General features: G+C 59.1%; 1 protein-coding gene across 1 annotated transcript; it reads right to left on the bottom strand.

Moving 5' to 3' along the window:
* Nucleotides 1-3,736: 3,736 nt before the first annotated feature.
* Nucleotides 3,737-10,051, bottom strand: DLX4 (distal-less homeobox 4). The gene is made up of 3 exons (XM_060646346.3): nucleotides 8,989-10,051; nucleotides 5,333-5,529; nucleotides 3,737-5,090 (listed from the first exon to the last, which is right to left on the bottom strand). The coding sequence occupies exons 1-3, from the start codon at nucleotides 9,242-9,244 to the stop codon at nucleotides 4,845-4,847; spliced, it is 699 nt and encodes a 232-aa protein (XP_060502329.1). The 5' UTR covers nucleotides 9,245-10,051; the 3' UTR covers nucleotides 3,737-4,844.
* Between the last annotated feature and the right edge of the window lie 1,615 nt (nucleotides 10,052-11,666).

An 11,666-nucleotide genomic window follows, 5' to 3' on the forward strand; every position in this document is an offset into this window, starting at 1 on the left:
TGTGCACCTTCTTCAGTGGAAATGTGTGTGCGTGGGGGGAGTCCCTGGGCCGGGGTCCCTGCACCTGCCTGGCTCTCTGCACTGTCTGCGGCCTTTGTGTTTCGAGAATTGCGCTGGAAGGGACTTTAATTCCCTCCTGAACCCATCTGTGCCGGCCAGGAAAGGGGGAAGCAGAGGCATGGACAAGAGGTCACTTGTCCCCCTCTAGGAAAGCCTTTTGGCTTTTCAGCTTGGAAGGGGAGAGATGGCAGTCACCCCATAGTCACCGGGGACTCAGTGGCTCCCCCCCCCTCCAACGGGACCCACAGGCAAGCTTCTCAGAGAAGGGGTGGGGCAAAGGCTGGAGCAGAAAGAAACCAGAGCTGGAGATCTCTTCGCCCAGCCTTGCACTGGGAGAAGCAGGGAAAGAGATGGCAGAGAAGGGAAGGCATGGGAGAGAAATACTTTGTGGGCCACAGAGTTTTTCTTTTCCACCATAATTGCTAAAATATTACTCACCTCGTGGAACACGGGCTCCCAGGGAAAGGGGGATCCTAGTCCCTTGAAAACCAGCTGCCTGTGGGCAGGGCTTAGAGGGGTCTTTGCAGAGGCCTGAAGCCACCCTCACCGCCTGGTCTTAGCTCCCCCCTCCGCCCTTCGACCTGTAGTCCCACCCCCACCCCTTCCTAGGCCACAGGAATCCCGGTAAGGAAAGGGTTATCCAGGTGAATCGGGGCAGGAGACACCTGTAGGATGCTTTTCTGAAGGAAGAGGCTTCAGTGGCCCTGAGGACAGAAAGCTGAGAGGAGATTTGCCACCACAACAATGGAAAGAATGGAGCTTCGACTCCCCGCCCCCCCCCCCCACACCAACTAGCAAACAGAGATCAGGGGAGGAGAGAGAGTGGGTGTCTCATCACCTCCTTGGAAGCAGGAAGTCAGCGTAGCCTCCTCTGGCTTTTCCCGTCCCTACCCACATGGCTTACGCTTTCAGGGTTTCAGGGGGAAGTCCTGGATCTCCAAGACCCCGTCTACACAGGCCTCAGCTACCCGGATAACATTCCATTGACTCTGGATACAATCCCAGAGGCAAGTTCAGGCATCCAAACTCCAATGAGGTTTGGAGCTGAGTAATCAGCTGCTAGGGCTAAACAGACGTTTTGTGGGGGAACAACCAGCTCCCCACCCCCACCTTGCACAGCAGATTTGGGGATGGGGGAGGGTCAGCCTGTCACTCCGTGGCTTCCCAGCCCCCTCCCACCACCCCGTTCTCCTACTTCCCACCTGCAAGTAATTTGGCCAATGGGAGGGCAGTTAAGATTGCAGTGTGGAATCCCTCTAGATCTGTGTGCGTTTGGTGGGGAGGGGCTGCCTCCTCCCCCCGCCCCCCAACCCCAGACCCCGAATGCCCTTTTCCTCTTCACAGCAGCAAATTACTTGTAATTATCTCACATTGAAAACCTTCAGGAGCTGCTCCCCAAATTGCTTTAATTGAATTAATTGAATCTCATTTTGTTGGGGGAGAGAATGGGGGGGGGGCACGTCTTAAAATAGCATGTGGGGAGAGGGAAGGGAAGCCCCCAGTCAGCTTTTCCCGTGGCGGAGACCCTTGTAGGTGAGAGAGGGTGCCCTGGCCTCCCTGTTTCCATTTTCCAGCCTCAGCTGATTTCAGATGCCCTTTTGCATTTAGGACCTTGCCGGTGTCCTGCTTTCAAATGGTGATGACAAGGAATGTGTGCCGTGCTCCAGCCTCCGGGCCCCCTTCCTCCTCCCTACCCCCAGGAGGCAGAGAGGTGAGAGGTGAATGGATGGCAGTGGCAGTCTGAACTCACCCCGGCCGTGACCCCTCCTCCCTGATAATCACACGGCAGCTATAAATGCCATTTGTGAAGCGCGTACTAAGTTCCAGGCACCGTGTCAAGCGTGTTACAAGCACTATCTCATTCCATCATCACAGCTACACCGGGAAGCAGGTCCTATTAGCATTCTCATCTTAATGGAGGAGGAAAACCAGGCTCACAGAGAGGTTAAGTAACTTGCCAAAAGCCACACAGCAGAGCTGGACTCTTTGGAGGCCAAAATCCCCATTCTAAACAGATCAGTTTTGTGCCCCCCCCCCACCCTGCTCCATTACTGACCCAATTTTCTCAGAGGGGAGTCTTCAGGGGAAGGAACCACAGGTTCCCCTTCTACAGCTTAGATGGCTTGAGGGAGGTGAATGGAGCTCATCCTCCCCTGGGGTTTCAATCCCATCATCACCCAAGAGCCCAGGGAGACTAGACCAACTCCCAAAGGGAAAGGGCTCCTGTTTCCTTTGGAATGGTCGGGTGGATGGGGGTAGGGAATTGGGATGGGGGGGGGGCAGCCGGCCTCTGGCTGGGAGAGTAATTACACTCCTTCTGCTACTTAACTTTACAACCTGGGCTGTTGTTTTAACGATGCGACTCGTGTTGGGCTGTCCAATTAATCTCGCCTTTGGAGGCTTTCCGAGATGGGGCGGTAGATCTTATCTTGGGTCTGTGGAAGAGGAGTGTGCAGCCTACAGTGGGAGGAACAGCCGCCCTGAGGCCTCGTGGCCTCAGAGAAGCCCTGGGGAAGGGATCTGGGGCTGCCCCCCCCAGCGCCTGTGGACTGGGGTTAAGAGCTGGGAAGGCACAGATGGGGAGGAAGAGGCAAGTGTTTCTCTTCTTGGTACCCTCAGTCCTCACTCCTCCTGATCTTGGCTTTGGTGCACCCCATGCCTTTGCCATCCCCAGGATAACACTCCATGGTGTTTTGGTGAGTGGGGGAGGCCACTGACCCACAAGGGGCCTAGGAGGGGCTGATCACAGCCCCCCCCCCCGAGGTGGGGGTTCCACTGACTTGCGTACCCCCTCTACCCTACAGAGACTCCAATTCAGGCCCCTCTCTGGGGCCAGGGGGGTTGGCTCCAAGTGCCTGAGTGGGCTTTTCCAACTAGGGCGGTCCCCAGTTCGAAGTGCTTGGGAACAGGTTTAGACAGTAAAGGGAAAGATGACTCTGGAGCTTTTTGCCTGGAATTGGAGGCTCCTCCCCCAATCCCTCAGGCCAAGCTTGGGCTGGATTCCCTGAATTATTTGCAGCCCTGTCCTTGGGCCTCTCTGCCACTGGGTGCTGTGTGTGTGTGTGTGTGTGTGTGTGTGTGTGTGTGTGTGTGTGTATGTGTGTGAAAGAGAGAGGGAGAGAGAGAGAGAGAGAGAGAGAGACAGATGGGGTGTGGAGGCCATGAATCTACAGCTGGGTCCAGGCTGAGTTGAGGGCCCTGACTATGCCCGTATTACTTCCTTTAACCAGGCACTTACCACAAAAGTGGCTGGACATTTGTCTGGCTCCCCCATTTGCCCGCAGGGTCTGCCTCAGTCACCTTGTATCTCCAGGATCTCACAGAGCAGAGGCTTCACCAATGTTTGTTGGATGGAGAAGTCCAGTTCCTTCTGGGATTTTCTTCTCCTCTCCCTCCCCCTAGGTGGGCTGGGGCCTTTCCGCCCCAAGGAGCACCCTGGGAGGACTGGACTGGCTCAGTGGGCGTGTCCTGTCCCCAAGAGCAGGGAGCAGGGGCTGAAGATGGGGCAACAGGGGACTGCGAAGTGCCCCCGGCTCCCTCCAGAACTGGGCCGGGAGAGAATTTGCGAGTGAGGACCACTCCGACTTGGGTCATTCCCAGTATTAGCATCTTCCAGTTTCACACTGGAGCGAATGAAAGTGGTCATCAGAACGTTCCAGAGCTACAAGCCCAGAGCTAGTTAGGGATAGAGGCAAAACTAGTATCCCATCCTCTAGGTCAGTGCTGGAAGAGTCAGATGGGAGGCAAGAGAGAGATGGGCAAGCAACCCCCACCCCCGGAAGTCAGGAAACAAACACACTTCACAGCCAGGGCCCAGGTTTTTATACAGATTTAATCTCTGAAAGCTCATGATGTGGAGGATGCTAGATCGGTTATAAATAGGAGCGGTTCCCTTGGACAGAGACAGCAGTGAGGAGCTGAACTACCAGCCCACCCTCCCTGTTCGGGGGTGTCTCTCCTTACACTCATCCAGAGAGTCTGCTTGTCCCCCATTCTCCCCAAAGAGTCACCCTACTGGGTTTCCAAGAGGATGTGAGTGTGGGGATGATGGGTATTAAGGGTGGGAAAGGCGGCGATAGGCTCTTAATAAATACCCGTTGAATTAAAAGGATAATCGCATCCAGTATCTACTAAAACTGAATAGACGCAGGAAAAAGAAGGCTTTTTTTTTTCTTTCTTAGAAGAACAGCTTCAATTCCCCATAGGTCCACAAACCACATTTTCAGCATCGCTTCCACGTCCCAGGGGGGTGAGGCAGTCTATCTATCAGTCATGGGGGTAACGCGCTGACCTCCAGGAAAAATCGGTGGAGGGTGGGAGGGACTCGGTGGTGGTCGACTTGAAGACACCGGATGCCCACTTCACTTCCGCTTCTGCTCAGAACAGGGTTGGGCGAGGCGCAAGGCACACAGAGGAAAAAATACTCAAGTGTTTCTTGTTGGTGTTGCCTCCAGGCTGGCGGTAGACTGCAGTCCAAGGAAGGGATGGGAAGACTAGCGGTCCTGTGAGGAGTCTGCACTTCAGCCAGTGACTCTCCCTCCAGAGCCTCCGATCAACTGGAGGGAAGGTGTCCAGTCTATGGTAGTGGTGGGGGGCAGTGGTGAAGACCAAAGTCCTTGATTAGGCTGTTTGGGTTACAGGGAGACGTCCTTTTTCTTCTCTCGCGCCTTTTCCTCTTGAGAAAACCCATCTGGAGCTGGTTTCCTCCAGGACCAGAAGGGGTGCAGGCGGGCTGGGTCCTAGGCTTTGTGGAAGACTAGGGGCCAACCCACCCTTCCCGGGACTCACATCATCTGAGGTGGAGCCAGGACATCTGGGGAGTGATGCTGATACCAGGCCCCAAAGCTGTTGCTGTAGCCGCCACCGGTGGGCAGGGCCCCTGCCTTGGGTAGATCCCAGAGGGATGGGAGGGGTGGGGAGCAGGGAGACAAGGAGGGGGCTCTCCCAGGGAAGTCCCCTTCCTGTCCTCCAGAGTTCTGCTTCAGGAGCTTCTTGTATTTGGAGCGTTTGTTCTGAAACCAGATCTTTACCTTTGGGGAGAAGAGGGGAAAGGATGGAATGTGAGGAGAAGAATGCGTGTGGAAGGGTGAGATCCAGGGAAAGGGACCCAGCAGTGCCGCGCAGGCGCCTTGGGAACGTGCCAGGAGAACTGTGACAACGAGGCTAGGGGGCTCCTCAGCCTTTCAACCCTCCCCCCCCCCCCCCAAGGGGTGAGTTCCCAGAGACCACATCAGGGGAAGGCTAGCTGCAGGAAGGATGGGGCCGGCCTCACCTGGGTCTGGGTGAGGCCGAGCTGCGCGGCCAGCTGGGCCCTTTCGGGCAGCGCCAGGTACTGCGTGTGCTGGAAACGCTGGTTCAAGTGCTGCAGCTGCAGGCTCGAGTAGATGGTCCTCGGTTTGCGGAGCTTCTTGGGCGGGGCCTGCGGGCGCTGCTCCGAGGGCTCCGGGGACAGCGGCGGCTTCTCCGAATCTGGGGGGCGGCACAAGACGGTGTGGGTGGGGCGTTGAGAGGGTCGGACGCGCGGCTTCCTGAGCTCATTTGCATCTCGTTTGCATGTAGGCCTCAGCTAAGCAAAGGGCGCGGGTACCCGGCTCGGCCCTCCTCTACCTTCCGCTCCACGCCCCCTTCAGGCGCCACGCCCACCGCGCGCTAGGACGCGGTTCTTGCCCTCAGGGAGCTCCCACTCATGGGTCCTGTGACCCTAGGAAGACAGCGCCAAGGGACGGAGCGAGGGTACCGGTGGCGCCAGGGCCGGGAGGTCAGAGTTCAGGCGGGTGCGGTGGCGCCAGCTCGGGGTAGGGTGGGGCTAAAAGGCTCGGTCGGGGGCTGGGCTGAGGCCTGGAGCTGACCGGGGCAGGGCATTCCAGGCCGAGGGAACTCCAGAACAATGCTCAGAGGCCCAAGCCAGTGTTTGCGTGGCAGCCTCCCCGCTGCCGGGGCTGGGGAGGGTGGGGGTCGGAGGGGCCCGGCCAATTCGGCCTTGAGGCCAGGATGAGCACCCGCCCCCCCGCCCCCCCCCCCCAGCATCCTAGAGTGGGAAGTGCCCTCAGGGTTTGCCATCCCCTATTGCGAGGCGCAAACCCCAACCCGAGGTGCACCCTGCAGGGAAACTGACCAGCCCTCTCCTCCCCCGTGCCCGGCTGGCTAGGGGAGGCGGCTCAGGGGCTCTAGAAGCCCTGTGGGAGTGGGACAGCCCCCTCCCGCTCCCCGCTACACTCACAGAGGGGTTCACCGCTCACGGGGAAGGTGGCCCAGGTTCGCAAAGCACGCAGCGCCGGCCAGCGCAGGCCCTTCGGGCCGCTGCAGGATCTCGCTGCCGAGCTGCCCCGTGAGATCTGGTCACCTCCTGCCTCCAGGCCCAGCCACTCTAGGAATCTTGGCGGGGGAACAGCGGCCCTAGAGTACGGGAGGTGCGGGGCGAGGGGTCCTCCTCTTCCCGTCTGAGCAGCCCAACCTGCGCCAATCTGCGGGGGCACCCTGGGATCATTCCATTCGGGTGATAGGGCTGGGAGGCCCAAATGACCAAAATGCTCCCGGGCTCAGGGCAACGTTTGCAGCTTTCCACTCGGGTCTGCCGGGCCACTTCAGCCGAGAGAGAACTTGGCCCCGGTGCCCAGACGCAGCTAATGTCGGCCCGAGTCCCGCACCCTCACCCCGCCCCTCCTTCCTCTGGTCTTGCTCCCCCCGACGTGTGGTTCCCCGCCCTGGGCCGGCCGCGATGACCAGGTGCCTTCACCTCCCCCGCATCCCTCACTCAGGGCCCCGGGCGTTGCGGGCTTCTCAGATCCACCCCCACCCCGACCCCCGCCCCTGCCAATTCCCAGAAAAACCGTTGGGTTTCCGCTCCCCGCCCGCGCCTGTCCGGCCTCCCCTGCTTTGACCCTACCGCTCGAAGCCCCAGGCTGGCCGCCCAGCGACCGACCACCCGCGCCTCTCCGGCTGCGGCTGCGTGAACCACGAGGCTCGGGTGGTGACGCAGCGCCTAGGAAGCAGCCCCCGCTGCTGCTGGACTCCCCCAGCCCTCGGTGCCCCAGCTCTCCCAGAGGACGCCCCTCCAAAGGCCTTCCGCCGACAGCTGCCCTTCTCCACACCAGTTGTGGCAAGTCACGACTGGATCTGCCCTGGTCGCGATTATGGAGCCCAAAGGCCTCCCTGGAGGCACCGCCGCTGCCGCACCCGCCCGCTCCCAAAGCTCCCTTGGAGCCAAACCTTCCCCTGCAGCGCGGGTGGACACGCGGTGGGGCAAAAAGGAGGGCTCAAGTCCTCTCTCACACCCCCAATCATTCGGTCTAGAATGGGCAAACCCACCAGTTTCGGGAGGAAAACGCTACCATCTAGTCTAAGCACGTGTATGGTTTTCGTTGGATCCGGGGAAATTCTGTAAAGAAAAGGAACTCTCCACTCTCTGGCCCTTAGACCAAGCAGAGGGAAGACAAGGTGTGTGGAGGACAGGGACGAAAATACTAACCCTGTAAACAATTCTCTGAAGGACGAGGCGATCTCGTTCCCACCCGGCCACACACACATAGACACAAATGTCCCATATGAGCATATACTAAAGGGAAGTCCAAGGGATTCATTTATAGAACTTAGGTCATTTGTATAAAACAAACAAACAAACAAACCTCCTCCCAACTGCTCCTCCTTTAAGGAGGACAGACACAGCAGCCTGGGAGAGGCAGCTCGCGTTTGTGCACAGAAGGCACTTCACTTTGGGGGCTCTGAGGAAATTCTCTAAAATCCTCTTTTCTGGCCTCATGCAGTGAACACCAATCTGCAAGGACTAAGTGCCTGGAAAAGAGGCATCCACACCCGGTCCCAGGGCCTCAGCTTGCCCATCTGTAATCCAGTAGGTTGAGCTCCCAAATCTTTAGGGGCACTTCTGGCTCTGATGGTTTATGAGCTCATGTGTTGGAGTAACAGGGAAAAGGAGAGAGATGTCCTGGTCCTGGGCTGACACAAGCAAAGGCACCCAGTAGATGTGCATCCTCGGAGGAGACTGTGCTAAAGACAGTTAGGTGGGGGCAGGGAGGGCAGGGGACCTGAGGTCTAATTTGGAGCTAGTACGGATCAGCATATACAGTTGCACAGGTTCTGCCCAATACCGGGCCCAGGACCAGGAAGACAGGCTGGCTAGCTCCTTGGCTTCTTTGAGGCCTTGAAGTGAGCACTTTCTCAGGGACTCAAAGTTGCTCCAGACAGCAGGAAGTGGGGCCTAACCTGTCCCCCACAAGGGCAAGGGGTGGATCCTTCACCTGGAAGGATCTGCATCAGGATCTATAGCTAGAGGCTGCCTGACCCACCTGTGGCTACATTCTTAGAACAATAGGTGGTGGGGTCCTAGCCCCAGATTCTTCCTAGCTGGAAGGCCAGCTTCCAGCCTCTATCAGGCATATTCAAGCACCAGCCAAGGGAGACGGGGAGGGGCCCCCAAATAAGCCCTCACTTCCACTGTCCTCCAACTGGGACCGCACTTCCAATTGTCTGGCTTGGGCTGGAGCACTGCTTTTGGAGACAAGACAAACCCGGAGAGGCGACTTGGGGAAGGGAAGGAGTACACGACGGAAAGAATCCTGGGGCAGGGGCTAGGCACCCACACCCACATCTGGATTGTTTCAGTTTTCCGTTACACGTAGGTGCACACCACCCCGCTGCTCCAGGGGGTGGGGTAGGGAGCCCTGCCGCCCGGCTTCACACAACTGCAAATCGAAACCAGGTCGGTCTTGAAAGGAGACCTAGATCAACTCGCCCCCGCCCCTCCCCCCTGTCTCCCGCCCCATCCCTTCGCCCTCCCCCCACCCCCAGATCCCTTGGAATCTGAGTAAGGTCTGAATCCCGCTAGCTGCGCCCAACCAGGCGAGGGCGAAGTTTAGGGACGCAAAGGATCAGGACCCCAGAGGTGGGAAGAGCTGCGGCGCCCGGACTTACCTGCCTTCGGCTCCTGCTGAGAAGGCGCCGCTGGTTGCTGGCAGGGCAGGTAGGAGTCTCCCGGAGTCGCCGGCGCAGTGTAGGAGTAGGGCAGGAGGTGGCCATACGGCCCAGAGTAGGGCAAATCGGAGGCGACTGCGGTTGCGGGGGACAGGCCAAGCGGGTAGGCAGCCACTACCGATGGGACAGGGGCAATGTCCGGGAATATGGCTTTGGAGGCGTCCCGGCCAGGGAGGGAGCAGGGCAAAGAGGTCATCGCGGCCGGGGCCGGGGCCGAAGGGCCTAGGCCATGGCCCGGCACGTAGTCCGCTCCCTCCGCCAACTCTCTCTTTTCCGAACCTCGGGCGTTGGGACCGGATGAGCCCCCCAGCCAGCCTCCCGCACACTTAAGATCCCGGGGAAAGTGTCTCTCTGTGCCTTTTCCAGCGGAGAGCGCGCGCCTGGGAAAGGGGTTCCGAAGGGGTGCCCCCCATGGCTTTTCCCCTCCCCCCTAAATCCATGGGGGCCCCCCTCGTCTCGCTCTTGGGTTCGGTTCCCGGGACCCGACGGTGGCACCGCCCACTTAGACGCCGCGGATTGGCTACCGCACGCAGTGACCTCACGGAGGCTGGGGACGGGGCCCGCCCCCCGGGGCAGCCCGCGGTAGGGAAATTCAGAACCGAGAGGTCCGAGGGGCGGTGCACACGCTCCAGGCCCAGCTGCCTCGGGGTCTTCTCCAAGAGGGATACCGGGGTGGCAGGGCGATTGGGGCAGTCTGGGAACCTCGGTCTCAATGGAAGAAACGCGAGGGAGCTGGCGGGGTCGGGATGGCCCAGGGCGAAGGGAGCAGCGCAGTAGCGGAGGCGCTTCGGCTGCGGGGGCTCAGGGGACCCTCCGTCGCGCTCTCCAGCTCCTGGGGATCTGCACCGCGGTTCTGATGCCGCCGCCACCAACCCGCAGGGGAATCGAGACCAGACCGCCCGCGCCCGCAGCTTATTCAGCACGTCGGAATGCGTCGCTGCTGAGCCCCGGCAGTTTGTTGGTAAACAGACGCCGGGTCGGGGAGGTACCGCCCCGCGGTCAGCCTGCCCCGCACGCGCGCGGCGCACACGCCCCCGCGGGGCGCCCTTGGCCTGACACGCCGCGACCGCCGCGACTGCGCCTCACCGCGCCCCCACCCCCGTCCTGGCTTCCGCTTCCGGCAGGGGCCCCGGTGCGCTCGCGACAGCGCAGCTCCAGCGGGCCCCCGAGGCCGCTGGAGGGATCCGCCGTCCTGGCTTCGCCCGCGCGGCGCCCCGCCTTTCCTGGCGCCGCGTGAGGCTGAAGTCTTGCACGAACCGGGACAAAATCCGCGAGGAGGAGGAGCGTCCACTTTGATGGTTCCTCTGAGAGCGTAGGAAACACGGCAGGCCTGTCCTGGTGGCCGCATTTTCCAGTCTGTGCAGGACCTGCCTCTAAACTTAGGCGCCCAAGAACTTGACGGGCAGGTGTCCACGTATACGAGTATCTATGGCCACAGGTAGGCAGCTACACGTAGGCTCCATTCAATTACAACATATATGCAAACACACAGGTGTCTACACTGATGTTCGTGATCTCCATGAACAGAGAGGTCCACTAACGGATCCCAAAGATAAAGAGCGATATCCCTGGACAAAAAGCACGATCCTTACCTCTTACACAGACCCACGACTCCACAGGTCAAATTGCCGGTGTGCACACTCAAGAATGCAGAAAATCCACGCATATAAGTATTTACACAAGTGTGGCCACCCTCTGAGTGATAACTGTCCACACACATCCAAGCTGCTTCGTGTTAAGGGGAGAGACAGTTACACCCCCAAACTCACCAGTCCTCACAGATTCCACAGCGTACCCCCCCACACACCTTTTCTCCCCCAAGTACACAACTCAGACGCGCATATGCATGGCTGTACACACATACTCGCTCCATCAGGGCTCAGAGCGAAGGCAGCAGTCTTAGAATTGGAGAGTAGGCGGAGACCCTGATCAGACAAAGAGGGAGGCTTAGAAGAGTGAGAGAAGGAAGGCACTGGAGGGTGGCCAGGCTCGGAGAGACAGAAAGATCAAAGACGGGTGCTGGGGTGGTTAAGCCCCCCAGTCAGGTGTCCCGAGGGAAGGATGGGCAAGTCAGCTTCGAACTGGATTCCCTTCTGGAATGGATAGAGATGGGTTTTTCCAAGAAAGCCTTTGGATCTGAGCTCTCCACCCTGAAGCCTTGGAGCTTCAGGCGAAGGGCAGATTCCTTGTCTGGGTGGCTGGAGAACCGATTCCCTCTCATCCAACAAGGTACGCAGGGTTGCTCAGTTGAGAAATGCTGTTTTCACACGGGACCACCTTTTCCCCCTTCCTTCCCCAGCGCCAGCCTTGCCGCTGCCTCGTTAGAGCTGGGGCTATGCACTTACGAGGATATATCCTTCCAAAGCTTTCTCTCTTCCACCACTGCCTTCTTCCGGAAGGAGACAGCCACACCACAGTGCCGTGGTGGATTCCAAGGGCGTAACAAAGGGAGAGAATGCTCTCTGGAGTGGAGCTGGCTGTCAGGGAAGGTTGTACAAAGGAGGTACTTTTGAGGTGGAACTTAAAGAACGAGTAGAGGGACATTTTGTCCCGCAGTCACGTACCCAGAGTCCCTTCTGTGATGGACCTAGCAAGAAAAAAAAAAGGCAAGCGTGGGT

The sequence above is a fragment of the Panthera onca genome, chromosome E1, assembly GCF_046562875.1.
Source record: "Panthera onca isolate mPanOnc1 chromosome E1, mPanOnc1 haplotype 2, whole genome shotgun sequence".
Lineage (NCBI taxonomy): Eukaryota > Metazoa > Chordata > Mammalia > Carnivora > Felidae > Panthera > Panthera onca.